At 38.9% G+C, this 16,703-nt stretch overlaps 1 protein-coding gene across 1 annotated transcript in view; it reads right to left on the bottom strand.

The window, feature by feature from the left end:
• RELN (reelin) overlaps positions 1-16,703 on the bottom strand; it is a 283,282-nt gene that overhangs the window by 221,229 nt on the left and 45,350 nt on the right. Inside the window, 1 exon segment of the mRNA XM_030960223.1 lies at positions 15,990-16,100. Coding sequence (XP_030816083.1) covers positions 15,990-16,100 — 111 coding nt within the window.

The following is a 16,703-nucleotide window of genomic DNA, read 5'->3' as shown; positions in this document are numbered from 1 at the left end:
CCGACAAGCAGCCCTGTTTCCAGGTTTCCTGTTAATGTCAGAAATCTACTTTTAAAAACTCATCACTCATTTATTTTTTCCAAAGCAAAACTCAAATTACACTGAAAATGACATAGTTAAGCAGACATGTAGCAATGTTCGTATACAAAAAGGCAGTATTTAGATCATGCTGCCAAAAAATAAGAATTACCTGGATGTAAAAAGAATATTCACTGTTTCTCTTGCACTTTATGTGAGTAGGAAGCATTGCTTCAGCCACAAAGCCAGGTTAGCATCGACTAACAGTGGTTCAGCTTAATGTTGTCTGCCTTGTTTAAAAAACTCCTGCTGCAAGTACCTTTCTTGTTGCATGTGGAGTGATGAAACAGTGCTTTAATAGCAATCTAGCTGTGGTATGGTCATACATTGTTTCCCAAAGTCCTTCTGTTTATAATAAAAGGTCATTTCATTACACTGGTTTCCTGAAACCCTTCAGATTTATTATTTGTCTTCAGGGCACAAAAAACAAAATCTTCTGAAGACTCTAAGCTATTTCCCCTTGTATTAGAACAATTTTTAAACTACTTATGTCTTCCTACTGCTTCTTGAATGCCTGCTCTAATTAGATTGACAGCTTCTCACTTCATTATTCTGAAAGCTGTAAGAGTGCATTAAAAAAAAAAAACAACCAAACACTTCAAGAAATAAACTGCAAATAAGATGGATGGGGATTTAAAGTGCAAGTTCCCTCATGTTTAGAATTATTACTAAGTTTAATGAATTCAGTTTTAATTTAATAACAATAAAATAATTCGATATACTACTATTATAATTATTATTATTCACTTGAGCAGCATTTCTTGTTCATGTGGTTTATGTAATCTAAAAAAGCATGCCTTCAATTCTTTCCACTGAAAATATCCACTTGCCCATATCCCATTTTTTACTGGTCCAGAGTTCATGTTTTTTCCCTCTGATGCAAGTACTTGTCTTCAAGATGTTTTTGGGGAGGGTGCATTTGTGAGAAATAAAGTACTAGGAATATGATGTATTTTCCTTTACTGGTAAAACAAGCAGGAATATTTTTTCAATTAAAAAAGACAATGAAAATAAACACAAAACAGGACCTTTACTGAATTTTATTATACTATGATTCAAGAAAGTGAGAACTACTTGAGTGAGTTGTAAACATCTTTTCATATTTGGGTGGGATCTTGAAAATTATTGGCATTGCTTTTGAAGATATTTATATTTCATTTATAATAAAAGACCTCGTATAAGCCCAGGAGACTCAAAATAAAGCATGCCACAAGATTACAATTGGTAGTGCTGAAGAACCAAGACCCTCTCATAACTGGTCAGCAGATGCCTCTGTTGGAAATTGCAAATGAATTCAGTTCAAAATTAAATGCTTTCTGAGTCATTCCCTGGAGACTGGAATTCAGCCTTTAAATACACATGAGAACCCATCAAATGTGAGTCAATAAAACAATGCATGAAAAGCCACTTGTCCTGGCGAGACGCTTCTACACCAGCTTTTTAGAAAGTACTTCAGAGGGTTTGCAACAGCACAAATTCCACAGCCAGCATAAAACCAGATTGTGTTAACAGTAACCTTTCCTCCTTTTTCTCACCCTGTGCCAATAGGGCGACATTAAATACAATTTCACTTAAATAAATTCACTTATTACATAAAAAAAGAAGATGCTCCATGTAATTTCAAAGCTGTGTTTAAGGATACTGTAGCTGCACTGCACTTTAGCTATTCCCAAGGCTGAACTATGAGGCTGTTTGTTACCAAAACCAGACAATGCCCTGAGTCTCAGAAGGAGCAGAGCCAGGGTGGGACTCGGCCCCAGGCAGACAATGCGGACGTGCCTGCGCATGAGTGACAAGTCTTGGCTCCTCTCACACCATGGCATGGGACATGTGTCCACCCTAAATCTCCATGTGCCACCAGCCAAAGAAAATTAACCAGTTGCAGGCTGACCTTACCCATCTGTGGGGAAAGCACAGGAAGGGCTCTTATCCAGAGTTTTATTAGCATTTTACTTAAAGGGCAAGCACGGCAGTCCGTTCCTTCTGAGCGATTTGTGAGTTTATGCTTTGGATATTAACTAAAGTAATTAATCAGCCTCCTGTGTCAGTACAGGCTGGGGGATGAACAGATGGAGAGCAGCCCTGCCAAGAAGCACTTGCGGGGGCTGAAGGGAGAAAAGCTGGACATGACAACAATGTGCACTTGCAGCCCAGAAAGCCAAATATGTCCTGGGCTGCCACCCCAGCAGTGTGGGCAGCAGGGCAGGGGAGGGCATTCTGCCCCTCTACTCTGCTCTGCTGAGACCCCACCTGCAGTGCTGCAGCCAGCCTGGGGGCTTTCAGCACAGGAGGAGCATCAACCTGTTGGAGCAAGTCCCAAGGAGGCACATAAATAATGGTCAGAGGTTTGGAGCACTGCTCCTATGAAGCCCTGCTGAGAGAATTGGTGCTGTTCAGCCTGGAAAAGAGAAGGCTCCAGGGAGTTCTTATGGAGGCCTTCCAATACCTGAAGGGAGCCTACAAGAAGGATGGAGAGAAAATATTTACAAGAGCATGTAGTGACGAGACAAAGGTGAATGGATTCAAACTTAGAATTGGTTTAGTTTAGACATTAGGAAGAAATTCTTTACTGTTGAGAGTGGTAAGACACTAGGACAGGATTCCCAACCTCTGGAAGTGTCCATGGCCGGGTTGGATGGGTCTTCGAGCAATTAGGTCTAGTGGAAGATGTCCCTGCCCATGGCAGGAGCAGTTGGATCTTTAGGGTCCATCCCAAACCAGGCCATTCTACAATGACTCTCTGATCATAGATTTACCAGATGGAAGCCCTCTGCTTTGGGCCAGAGATACCATGCCACCAACTTCTTTGTACTCAACTCGAAGTAGACAGCTTTTTTTCTCATGGACTGTTGCAGATTTCTAACAAACTTTATATATCTCTTATGACGAGAGCTTTGACCTTAAAAGCTAGATTTCTAGGGAACATCCCAATCAATTAAATTTAAAATGTTTCATATGCTATTAAATCAAAATCCTACATAGTGAAATATTCTAGTTTACAAAGTCCCTCAGTGTCCATGAACCAATCTGTCCCATCCCTGTGAGTTCCTTGAATCTAGAAGGGTTTTTCTGTGTAAAGTGCTCACCACAACACCCTGCCATAACTAAATATGACAGATGTCTTTCAAAACTCCTCTGGATGAGCTTCAGTGAGCATCAGAAAATTGCATCTCCAGAAGAGGTTTGCATTTCAATCTGTCCTTGGAAAGCAGGGCACCTGAAGGCAGGGTTGCATGTGAATGCCTGAGCCAGACAGCCAAGGTCCCCAAGCTATACACAGCAAAAATGAAGTCCCTAATGCAAGGATGCTCAGAAACAGGCTGAGGAGATCCAACTAGGAGTAAAGCACAGAAAAAAAAGCCTAAACTTTCCAGGTTTTAAAACAAAACCAAAAAAATCAGTAACTAAATTCCTCATAAATGTCTCCAGGATAGAGAATGTTACTGAATTTTACATATCCTGCTCAGCATATTTAAGTGGAGAACAAATAAACACTTCTTTGTCCCATGCTAAGTAAAAGTCCTTTAGATTATCACATATATCTGATAAATTCTTCAGGGCAAATCTGAATTCCATACTCATGCTTAATCTTTACCCAAACTTTCATCAGAAGCTAGAATACACCTCTTTGATAGTCTCAGGGAAACTTGTAGCTAAAGCACATTCCAGTTTATTTGGTTGAGCTCTTGGCAGATTATGACTGAAGGTTTTTAAAAGAGTTCATTACATCTTTGCCCTCCTTAAGCAAAGGTTATCACAAAGCTGCCTGTTTGAGTGAATTATGACTACTGGGTGGTCACTACTGCCTGTGATATTAATTATTACATGTTCAGTGATAAATTTAAATCAGTAGATAACAAGAAAAAATCTCTACCAAGACTTTCATTATGGTATCTAAAAATAGGAAAATTACAGTTACAGGGAGAAAATTATAAGCTTAATGTATACATGTGCTGAGCAAGCAGATGGCATATTTCAGGAAATTCACTATTCATATCAAAATTAAAAATTTAAACTTAATCCTTCTAAAAATTAAAACTTGCAGGATGAAAGAGTTCCTAAAGATTTTTTTTAATCTAGACTTTTTTAATGTTCATATTCTTCATCTTAAGAGCTGATGCTGTCAGCATGTATTGATTCAGCCTTCTAATAACTACATCATCCTTCCAGCATGTCAGAGACTGTCAAGGTGACTATGATGGCATATGACTGGAGTATGAGTCCAGTGTCACAAAATATTTGTGTCACTAGTCCAGAAACAGGCATATAGCAAATGTCAGAGTGATAGAGAAGAAAAATACTGACTTTATTAATGAACTGCTATGTAAAATATTTCATCACTTGCTGTGATGCTGCCAAAATAGTCCTGTCAAGTAATTATTTAAATAGTTTTATTTAAATAAACCAGAGCTCAGTGAAAGTGCTTTAAACACCACAAAATATTTCAACATTCAGCTATTTAATTTGATGTTATCTGGAAAAAAAAATCCAACTTTCTTACACAGCGGCAAAGTATCTTTACTTTCCTACACAGACTACTTGTGCATCTACTAGATTTCTTCTAAAGGTTGTTTTCCTTCAAGCACTCAAACAGCTCAAGCTAAGCCTTATGAAGATGCAACTGCTTTGGTTACAAACTGCACCTATTTTAATAATTGCATTATTTCTCCTAAGGGATTAAATGAGGCAACTACAGTAGGTTGACTCATTTGATAAATTTAAATAATTCTCTGCTTAAGGCTTTCAAGATCTTGAAGTTATCATTTTGACCTAAAAGACACATTTTCTTTCTTTTCAGAAGCAAAAGTCAGCGTTCAAATGACACTATGTCTAATACGTCACCAAAAATAATGAAAATCTAGCAGCAGATGAACTATTAAAGTATTATAGACATATTTTGTTAAAGAAATTTAAAATAATTTTTTTCTCCCTCTGTTTTGAAAACTTTAAAAAGTAAGGTGCAAAGCCTCACCTAGACTGACATGACCACCCTGGAATTATGGACTTTATTCAGTGATAAAATCCCACAGAGCAGAATGGCAGAACAACCCTACTGCAAAGAGTAAGGACTTCATGTGAAGACCTGCACTTTTTCTTCCTGGGGATTTTATAGCAAGAATGGCTGGACTGACAGGCTCCTGTGAGGTGATGCTCACTTACAAGCAAGTGCATTTTAGATATTTGACAAATTTCACTTCAAAACAACGCCAAATTTTCTAAGCTCGGTAGTCAGCTGTGGCACAAGCTGTAAGAATGACCTTGCCCATGCAAAGGCAGAATCCCTCCTCTCCACCTGCCAGCAGTGCTGGTGATGGCTGAGCAGGAGCAGCATGGGGGGATTTCAGCCCTTCCCTCCTGTGCCCCAATAGGAGCTGGCCCTGCTCCCACTGCCAGCAGGAACCTGGGAACCTCCTTCTCTAGTTCATGCCTTTTAGCATCCAATAAATGCAACCCTACCATTCACTCCCTACAAACAGCAATCACCTTTCACTGGTATATTCTTGAAAATTGGGATATTCCTTTTAGCAGATTTGGAGCAGATTTTTCTTGTGAACCATCTCTGAAAACACACAAATGATTATCAGTCACAACACTGACAAGAGATAAGCAAACAGTGAATTCAGCTGGTAGGACAGGTGATGATCAGGATTTAACAGAGGGCTCCATTTTCCTCTAAGCCTGATTTTTCACCACATATAATCAACTCTACTTCAAAATGTGGCAAATTGGCAGAAAAGGGGGAAGCAGTCTGATGACATTTGTTTGTCATAATATGCCAGAAATTAGTTTACAAACTTGTCTTCAAAATTATGACAAAAACAATTTCCAATACTGTTTCACATTTGCAAGAGGCTTCAATGCATCTTAATTGATGAAGTCCAAGAGCTCAGTAAGTTTTGCTTGAATATGCTATCATATCCTTGCATTTTGTGACTGACACAAAATGCAAGGAAAATAATAGGCCTGGCACAGCCAGGAAGTCAGGAGAAGGGGCTCTGACTGACTGTCACAGCACAACACGTGACAATGAGGCACCCCAGAACCAGGCTCTGGACGAGAAGCGATGCAGGCAGGCACACTGGCAGTGTGAACTTCATGCAGCCACAGGAACAATTGCTTGATCTATTCTTGAGGCATACACACACACAGAATGCAATTTTAAGATGGCCCTAAATTTCTAGATGATGGCCTTTTCCCCCCACTTTATTAAAGACACCCCTCTATTACTACAAGTTACCATGCAATTGCAGCCTGTCAATCTTGCTGAATGTAGCTCTCAAAGCACAATGACATCTTTTGGATGAAAAAAGTATTTTGTTACTGTTATTGCAGTCAATGAAAGCTTAATTCATTTTTCCTTGACTTTTCTGCACTATTACCTGTATTATAATAACAGTCGTGAACAGTGAAGATTGGGTTGTATTGTGCCAGCATGTCTGTACAGAAAAATAAAGAAGTCCTTGCTTTTGAGAACACAATTTAGCTGATGAACAATAGGACAAATGTTATTGCTAAGAAAATAAAACAGTAACAAAAGAGAATTTCTGTCATACATTGACATTTCTCTAATCAACAGCAAACAAGAGTGATTTACTCATTAAAAAAGCAGAGAAGATGGATTTTAAGGCAAGATTTAGAATCATAAAATCATTAAGGTTAGACAACATCTCCAAAATCAAGTCCAACTTTTAACCAAATACTAACATGCCCATAAACAAACATACCCACAAAGTGACACATCTAATAATTTTTTTAACACTTCCAGGAATAGTAACCCTACCACTTCCCTGGGGAGACTTTTTCAGCGCTTAACCACCCATTAAGTGAAGAAACTTCTAATACCCAATCTAAACGTCCCCTGGTGCAACCTGAAGCTGTTTTTCCTTTTCCTGTTAGTTGTTGCCTGGGAGAGGAGACTGACTCTGACCTGACCACAGCCTCCCACCAGGCAGCTGTAGGGAGTGATAAGGTCACAGCCCTGAGCCCCCTTTTCTCCAGGCTGGACACCCCCAGCTCCACCTCATCAGACTTGTGCTCCAGACCCTTCCCCAGCTCTGGTCCCTTCTCTGGACTCTCTCCAGCCCCTCAATGTCCTTCTTGTACTGAGGGGCCCAAAACTGAGCACAGGACTGAGGTGTGGCCTCAGCAGTGCTGAGTACAGGGGGACAATCCCTGCCCTGGAGCTGTGGCCACACTGCTGTTTGTACAAGCCAGGGTGCCTTTGGCTTTCTTTGTCCCCTGGGCACACACTGATCATGGTCAGCTGACTGTGGACCAGCACCCCCGGATCCTTTTCCATCAGCTTTTTTACAAAAAATGAAAATTTGGAATATGTTTGTTAACAGAACTGTTACAAAGAGTTACTGTTTGTGACAGTAAAGAACACTGGTTGAACATGGTACTTGAAATAAGTATGAAAAAAGGAGAGTGAGGAATAAATGCATATGTCTACATAGATGGGGGGTGTGTACCTATTTATATATTATTTTCCATTATTAAAAGAACCTACATTTTGCACAGTTCAAAAAGTGTTTCAAACTACTTTCAATAAATATTAGTATAAATAAAAATCACCAACCTCTCACAATGAATATTTAATGTCTTAATATACTTTGAATTAAATCCTTACCTTATTGGAATCAGGAATATTCTCAGAGGTATGAGGTATAGCAAAAACACTGATCAGATCAAAAACTTTTAGATTGGTTTTTATACTACATGCATTTGATAAAAAATTAGGATGCAATTGAAACATTCACATTAAAATTCAATTATACTCTAGCTTTTCCCCATACCATTTTTTGGTCACTCAGGGGAAAAAAATGGATTTATATAAGACTTGAAAAAAACATCACTACTGAATAAATGTACTTGCTAAATTGGACCAAAATTGGCCCCAACACTTCAATTAGCATTCTGGTTTTGGCTGTGTAAAAGTATTTCTAAAGGCATTTTCTAGTTAAAAAACTCCAGGGGCCCTTTTGTAAGCACTGGCACACGGAAAATGCTCCTCAGTGTCTCCAGTGCAGTCATCACCCCAATCTCATCTGCAAAGCCTTAAGTGTTGCCTGTAGAATTAAACACTCACCTGCACCCACTATTCAGAGCTCACAAATACAAGCAATGTTACACATGCCACCCTCTTAGAAGGATCATTCTCCTTTTCAGCCTTCACCACACAAATGGTAGCAGGAACTACAGATATATTTAAAAGGTTAAAATCTTGAAGTATTTTAATGTCATCTTCATAATGCCACAAAGATATTTGAAATAAATTGTAGACTAACTCAGAACTTCTCAATAGATTAGGCAAAATTGGATTTTGATGTCCAAGGGCTGCTGCTGCTGTCAGGGCTGGAGGTAGACAAACCTGACAAGTCCAAGAGTAGCTGCAGAATAGGATTAAGGTGTTCAGGTGACTGGACTGCATGAAACTAGACTAAGACAAAGCCACTTTAAGTATTTTCTGTGTAGGCTCCCTCTCCAGTTAGCTTTTTCCTCCAGCCTTGGGGCATTGGTGTCTGCCTTATCCAACTACACGTGGGGAATTTTCTTCCTCAGCAGTTAAAATACTTCAGCAGTTCCTTGCCAGGAAAGCATGGGTAATTACTGCCTATGCCATGATAATGAATATATGTTGTATTAATAAAACTAAAACCCTTTCCACAAGGCACATATGATAGTCAATCACTTGCAGAAATGGTCAACTTTTGGCCATGAAGACAATTAAGTAGTAATTAAACACTGTGACACAGAGACTTTCAAAATTTTATCATCACTATGGTTTTCTTACATACCATTTGTAGGTGGAAGTATCTTAAAACTCAAATGTAAACTTTCTTGACCAATGTCAGTTTGGCATCAACTGACTACTTAATTGACTGTTAACAAATTCTTCAAGATATGACTGCTATACAGATACTTTATCTTCCTGTTAATTGGTAATTATACATTGGCAGAAAAATCACTGTTTCTTTCCAATTATTCCAGAACTCAGTGACTATTTAAACTTTGCTAATTAGCAGCGGAGGGCTGTTACATCTTCTGGGTAAATTGTATTTGATAATCCCTATTAAAATATACATGGAAGTAGTTGACTTGTAACAAAGAAAAAAAATGGAAAAAAAAAGTGGCAGTTCAAAGGGTATTAGATACAGCACAAGGCAAATGGGGGCCTATTAAAATTTCCCCAACTGTTCTAATGAGAATGCCGAGGGTCATTTCTTCCTAGTTTACCATCTGTTTGCTTTCTGGCAAATTTCTCTGGTGTGAAGGGAGGGTCCTGGAGCCCATTTGGCTTGTCACAAAATAAACCAGGGATCTGCAGCAATTTCAGTAAAAACTGCATTTCAAGATCAGTAGCATGTACATAGCAGAAAACTTTTTTTAAGAGCTGTCATTTACCAACAATTCCTTACTTTTTAGAGTAGTGAGCAAGCACAGAGAGACAGACTGAGCAGGGGGGATTGATTTTATAGGCTCACCTAACAAGAAAAAGCAACAGTTGGCCTTTTTCCATCTCACAATGTTAGTGGGGAATATTTTCCTTTTTATGTCAAAATCTGAAAGTAAACATTGTCCCAGAAGCATCAGTGTTTAAACTGATGCCAAATCCAAGCCTCTGACAGCTCAAAACCACAAATCCCATCCAGGATCAGGAGGAGCCTTGGATGCCTCCAGTGCATGGTCCAGACCCATGTGCTGACAGAGCTGGGGTTCACTGTCTGTGGTACCCCCTGGGAGATGACACTGGGGGTGTCCCTCAGGCTCCCAGGCACCCTCTTTGCTTCTTCCTCTGGAGGTGAAACCAGCGCCAGGTGGCATCACCCACAGCAGCTCTGCCCTAAGGCTGCTCAGAGCCAAAAGGGATACGATGTCACCGTCATATTTCCTGAAAAATCTCTTTGCCCAGGATTTTTCTCCTGGGAAGCTGAGAAGCCTGAGAGAAAAATAAAAACAATAATTATCTGATTTGCTTCTCCTGTGTTTTGCTGCTTTGGAATGTGGTTGAACATTGTTTACCAACTGGTCAGTGTTTCCTTGGTTTCTGCTGTGAATTGTTTTTAGTTAATGGCCAGTCATGGCCAAGCTGTGTGGGACTCTGAAGAGGGAGTCATGAGTTTTCATTCTGTCTGTATCTTTTCTCTATCCTTTAGTATAGTTTAGTATAGCATTCTTTAATATAATATAGATCATAAAATAATAAATTAACCTTCTAAGAACATGGAGTCAGATTCATCATTTCCTCCCTTTGTAGGGGGTCCCAGAAAATACAACAATAAAAAAATACGGGACCTGGAAACCACTCTTTTCCTTTTCCCCAGTTCCCAACCCATACAGAACCAGATTAAAATGATCCTTCCTCTATAAACTGAGAGGAGGTTCTCATGGCAGTCACATATGTAAGCAAAATACTCAGTGAAGGATTATGTGAGGGCTGCTTTAATCCTGTTGAAAGGCAATAGAATAGTAAAAAGCAAAGAGTATAAGATAATTTAAGTGTCATTACATTATATCTGGTGATTGCTCTTTCCAGGATTTCCTCTAGGAAATGTTTTGTTCGCCATATTTCAAAGATTATTTGTAACTATACATTCTTTCAAATCCCAGAGAGTCAATGTATTACTTAAAATATGTATGACCCCCTTCATGGTATAGAAACAAATAATTGCAAAAGAGAAAAGACTGCAACATCATCTTTCATCTTCTATTTTTTTGCTTTCTAGAAGATGCAAGTTCAGGCTCTAAAATGTTTCCAGGTAACATCACCCTCCTAGTTTCTTATTAAGTAGCCCATACAGTTAAACAAAACCAAAATTTCATGAGGAGTTTATGACCTCACAGTAGGAGGAGTTATCTGTTTCAAAAGATTGTAAATTACAAGTTGTTTAAACCTACACAGAATATAAGCAAAAATGTTCTGTTATCCAATTGGGCCTATGACAACACTTTCCAGTGTAATCAGAGCTTGGAGTCCACTATCTACCACAATAGAGCCTACGGACTTCCAAAAGGACCTTTGCAATTTAGATTGGAAGGTTGATGCGTGTATAAATGTTATCATGAAATTACTTGTTAATTCCACATTTACTGAAAGGTAAACATCAGTGTAGTCACTATGATTTTGCATAAAATTAAGGGTTTGGGTGGCTTAAGTAGAAAGGCTCATGTTTCCCACTGCAGTTTGTAAGAAACTAATTACATCAAACTTAAATATAATTTGTCATGTATTCACCAAGTGAAAAGCTACCAGGGAGCCAGAAAGCCTTGGGAAGGGCTGGAATGGATGAAGATGCAGTGTGAGTGGCAGGTCAAAGGCACGCTTTGATGTGCACAGCCCAGCACATCTGGCTGCTCAGCCAGCCTGTCACCAGGATCATCCTGTGTAATGAGACAGATTCGGGTCCTCAGCTCTCGGCGCTCCTTATCTCTGCTGAGGGATTAGGCTGTAATCTGCTCCTGTAATTGTAGCAGTGATACCCTGCTCCCTGCTTTCCAGAGCACACGGCTTTGGAAGAGCCATGGGGTGTTTTGGTGCTTCTGCCAAGCTGCAGAGGGGTTCCCCTATCACCCACGGTCATGGTTTGACACTGGCACAATGCCAGTGCCCCCATGAAAATATTTTCTCCTTAGTGTCTGCTGTGAGATATGACCAGAAATACAGCAAAGCAGGTTCCAACTAAGGAATAAAGGAAAAAAAACCAACTTTATTAACTTTCAATATGTAAAAGAAACACACAGAACTCAGAATGAAAACCTTCCAAAAACATTCCTCCTCCCCCCACCAAATTTTCAACACAGCACAGTGAGACAAAACCTTAGATTCTCAATCCAGTTGCCATCCCTCAGATCAGCAACTCTCAGTCCATCACCACCCTTCAGTCAACTCTCAGTTCATCAGGAAGAGAGGGGTCCCTCTTGTGCCATAGGCTTCCCCTGGAAACACAGTTGAGACCTCGTGTGTCTCCATGTCACACGTGGCACCACCCAGAGATCATTGCCATTGTGACCTCTTCCTTCCATGCCCAGTGCTCTCACCACTGCACACGGACCAGAGCTGCTTCTAGGGTTCCCCTTTTAAGGATGCTTTGCCCAGTTCCAAACCATTTGTCCTCACTCTCATTTGCAAGCAATCATTCCCACCAGACCCACAACCACTTTTGTAGCTTTCTAATATTTTTTTTAGCACTCCTGCCTCCCACTTTCTTCTTTTATATTTGGACTAATCCAAGCAGTAAGAGCCCCTAAACAATGCCATGGGAGATTAGTCTTGGTGGGCTGATAAACCCCAGAGAGCAGCCAGATGACCCAAGCAGTCAGAAAAAGGCCAAACAGCAATAAGAATCCTCAGGAACAAAAGCAGAAGAAAGAAAAAGCACTGATGGATAAAGAGAGCCCACAGAAGTCCAAAATGTGTCTCCAGAGAGAGACAGGGTGTGAACAAACTGAGGATACCAGTGTGGCATGTGAAAGGAGGAGACAAAGAGTGGCATTTCCCATCAGCTATCAGTGCTGAAAGATGTGGGAACATTTCCATGTACACACCACACTGATCAGGAAGGGAGAGTGGAAATGACACTGAAGAGATGCAGCTAAAAGTATCTGTTGTATCAGGGGGTCTAATGAAGAAAGACTCTTCTTAAAAGCTACTTTTAAAGATAATTTCTTTGCTAAAGGATGTCCCCAGCTTGGTTTAGTGAAGTTTCAACACATTTATGTTTGATCCCAGTTCTAATTCTAGCTTTACAATTTTAGTTTTACCTTAATCTGAACCCAGAAAATGGTTCACCCTGGGAGAAAACTACTATTAATTTGTTATACCCCAAAACTCACACATTTCTCGCCAAGAAATCATTAGAAGGTTTCCCAAATAAAAATTTCAACCAACTTCATGTCCGTGGAAATCAGAAACTACATATTTTCCTATACAATATGTACTGAAGAAGGAAGAAACCATAGCCTTGAGAATGAAAATATTTTATCATTTTTTTCAAAGCTTTTTGACATGGTTAACTGTTATAACTGACAATGACTGTGTCTCCATCAAGTAACTTCCTAAACTGGTAAAAGATAATTGTAGTCACAACACAGTGGCTCATAGCACTGAAGAGACAATATATGTATGTTAGGGAGACTTCAAATCATTGGGCAGTCTGGAAGATTATGATAATCTAGTGTGACCTCCTGTGTGAGACAGACAAGACCATTTCAATGGTAATATTGCAAAGAAGAAAAAATATTCTTCCCATAAGCAACCACTATCAACCCAATTTCAGAATATTACTATCTTCAGGTTTTAAAGGCCCAGCTTTGCCCCTCCTCCACCCATCTAATCTGTGATAAACCACATGAATCTTTGAATTGAGGTCTCTGAACCTGACTAGTCCTCAACATTAAAAAAACATAATAAATTCCAGCAAGCTAAACCTGAATACCACAATCACTTGCCTCAAAGGAGAAACTGCTTCTTTGCTGATTGAAAATGAATGATGACACAACAGATGGATCTGGGGTTTCTAGAGAAACTGCTTTATGTTTTCTTCAGAAAGCCAAACAATGTCACTCCCACCTACTATTTTACTAAACAACATATTAAACACTGTGGAGACCGCTCTATTTTTCTACTGAAAATGGTAGATTCTAAAACTACCTTCTAAAACTACCAAATAATTTTTAAAAGCATATCATTTACATGCTAAATGCCTTTTGGAAGAGTCCAGCTTTCTCATCTCTCGCTGCAAAGTAGAGATAGGAAAAGTTGATGTAGCTCAGAGTCCTGGGAGCCATCAGTACATCATAGATTAAGGATTCACATAAAATTGCATTTGAAAGCCATTGCCGTTTTCCTTCACTGTTGATTTTTTACTGTGACTTCAAAGACACTGCACAAGAGTATCATCTGTTATGAAACATTCAGATTGGATTTTTTTTCCTTTTCCCAATATATATACAAGCTTAGGAAATAGCAAAGAAAAACAGCAAATTAAGACTTTTATTTAAAATATTTTTAACTAACACTGTAACACAACTGACCCTGCAGTTTACCCACAGAAAACTAAATTTAAAAAAAAAATAAATTCAGAGATGGCAATATTTTTTCTCTAACATAGATGGAGGCATGGCCAAGACAGAGCATCAGACCTCCCCAGGTATGATATTTGAGAATTTGTATTGATGAGCAAAATGAAGTAGCTCCAACTCTGCGTGACTGTTTTTGCATCACTTTGGCTTTTGTATTTTTCCAGTTTGGGGGGTTGGAGCTTCTTTTGCATACAGAACACACATGTCACCAGTTTAATTGTTGGTTATCTTACAGTGACAGAATGGTTAAAGTAACACATCAAGAGCTAGAGAATGACCTTCGGCAAATTAAAGAAGGCCACGTTGTTTTTTCTGTCATATATCACATGTTACTTTAACATCTGTCTCAATGAAACTGCAATAGCCTTATTCTACAAATGAAGATACACATTTAGGGAAAAATACAGACATTCTTTGAAAATGCACAGAGGTATTTAGATTCTTAAAATTTTGTTTAGTTATTCTTAAATACTTAGTTGTAATTAAACATGACCTGTATACTTTGCCCAGTGAGTTTGCCATGATCTCCCAATGACACGAACACTTAAGTCACAGCGAGGTAACATCTTGCCAGTGACTTGCCCATCCCAGAAATTTCACATTGGTAAGTTCTTTCTGTCTTGCTTACTCCATCACATTATCCATCCTGTAAACAGTACAGTGGGAAAGGAGAAAGAGCAGTACAAATTCTTCCAGAAAAGAGAATCTTTCAGTGCCTTTTGAACAAGGCATGAAACACTTGTGCCAGCCATGCTCTTCCCTTTGAAAGGCTGAGCAGAATGTCTTGAGGTTGAACTGTGGTGTTATCCACAGAACAAAGCCCTTCTCAAATCACCCCTCAGTGCAGTTTTAAATAATGTGCTATTTACATTACATTCTTTCATTCACAAGCAAATGTATGCCTGCTGGATGACACTCAAATGCCCAGACCACTCATGTTCTACATGCTTTATAACAAAAGTAAGTGCCATGAGAGGTTATTATGAAGAAAGTACTGAATTCTGGCCCAAGCAGACAAATTAACATTAAAATTAAAACATTTAAACACGCTACTGAAAGTGCAGTGCAGTTGTGACCCACATGACTGGTACCTGTTTTTGTACCTTCACCACAGATTGCTTGTTAGAGTCACTGAGTTCCTCCAGTTCGAGGAATGCAATTCTTACTGTTATTTGTAAGGCTATAAAAATGCTACCAAACAACAAACTGCAGAAGGTATAGCTGTCAATTACTTGCACAAATTTAGAAAGGATTATTTAAAAAATATTAGTCCTTAGCACAGCTGCTACTGCTGAGGGCTACAGCAGAGCCTGAAATACATGATAATTTTGCAAAGCCTATCATATCCCTTTTACTACAATTCTGCTTTTTGGACATGGTAAATAATTGGTAGTATGAAATATCTTGACCAGCATTCTGGTTTTAAGGAAGATGCTATTAACTGAATGGAAAAGTAGGTTGACATAAGCTTAAAGGAAACAGATTTTCAGCCCAAGAAATACTTAGAGGCTTTGGGCTAAATGCTTTAGTTTATACAAAATGTCACACAATTTAGAAATGGCTACTTAAAACAATTTATCTGCTGAGGCTTTTCTTTCTTAAAATTCATATTATTCAGCATTGAGCAAAGGTGAAGATGGTACAAGAAGCAATGAAAGCTGCCTAAAAGCTGCCACTGTTTTATCTCATTGACTCCCACTGACTTCCATGTATTATTGATTACTCAGTCTAAATTAACCTGTTCCAGGAATTGTCTTGCTACTGATGTCCTCTGTAGAACCAAGTACTCATTACCCTGGGTTGCAGAAGGTAAATTGCACTGGACTTACCAAATCCAAAAGCACTGGAACCACCAACACTCTGGGAAGCCTGAACACTGGTAGATGTGTAGAGCCCAGTTACCAGTAAGCCATCAAAGAAGGTACTTGTCGAAATAGTCACTGAAATGAGAGAAATAAAATATGTGTAAATATTCTGGTTAAGATCCTATACACTTTCTGTGAGCAGGCTCTTGCTCTTGAATGAGATCCCATCATGCAGTCCAGTGAATCCATCTGAATTTCCCCAATATTTTTGCTACTTTTACTTTCAATTGGTGCTTGAGAAGTTGCCTTTGCCCAGAGCACAAACTATGGTATTCATAAAATGCACAATGAGTTAGAAAATAACACACTGGAACATATGGCTTGCAAGCAATTGTCCAGACCTTTAACTGTAGTAAAAACAATGAAATAACCAGGATTATAGTACTGTTCTCTCTGGATCTAAATAGAGTCCCAAGTTACAGTTATCATGCTTATTATAGTATTATACATTTAAGTTATATGGGCACCTGAAACATTACAGATTGTGTGTATTTAAATAGCTCAGGAATGCATTTTTAAGAGATTCTTAAGTAATAACAGAAAACATCCAAATGGAAAATACAAATAACATTGGAATCTATACATTCTTTATTAGAATTGACAATTATTGCAATATTTATTCAATTCTTGTACACACTAATTTTCATATTTTACTTTGGGTGTGTTTGACAAGGTAAC

The sequence above is a fragment of the Camarhynchus parvulus genome, chromosome 1A, assembly GCF_901933205.1.
Source record: "Camarhynchus parvulus chromosome 1A, STF_HiC, whole genome shotgun sequence".
Classification (NCBI taxonomy): domain Eukaryota; kingdom Metazoa; phylum Chordata; class Aves; order Passeriformes; family Thraupidae; genus Camarhynchus; species Camarhynchus parvulus.
This window is presented reverse-complemented; position numbering and strand designations above follow the sequence as displayed.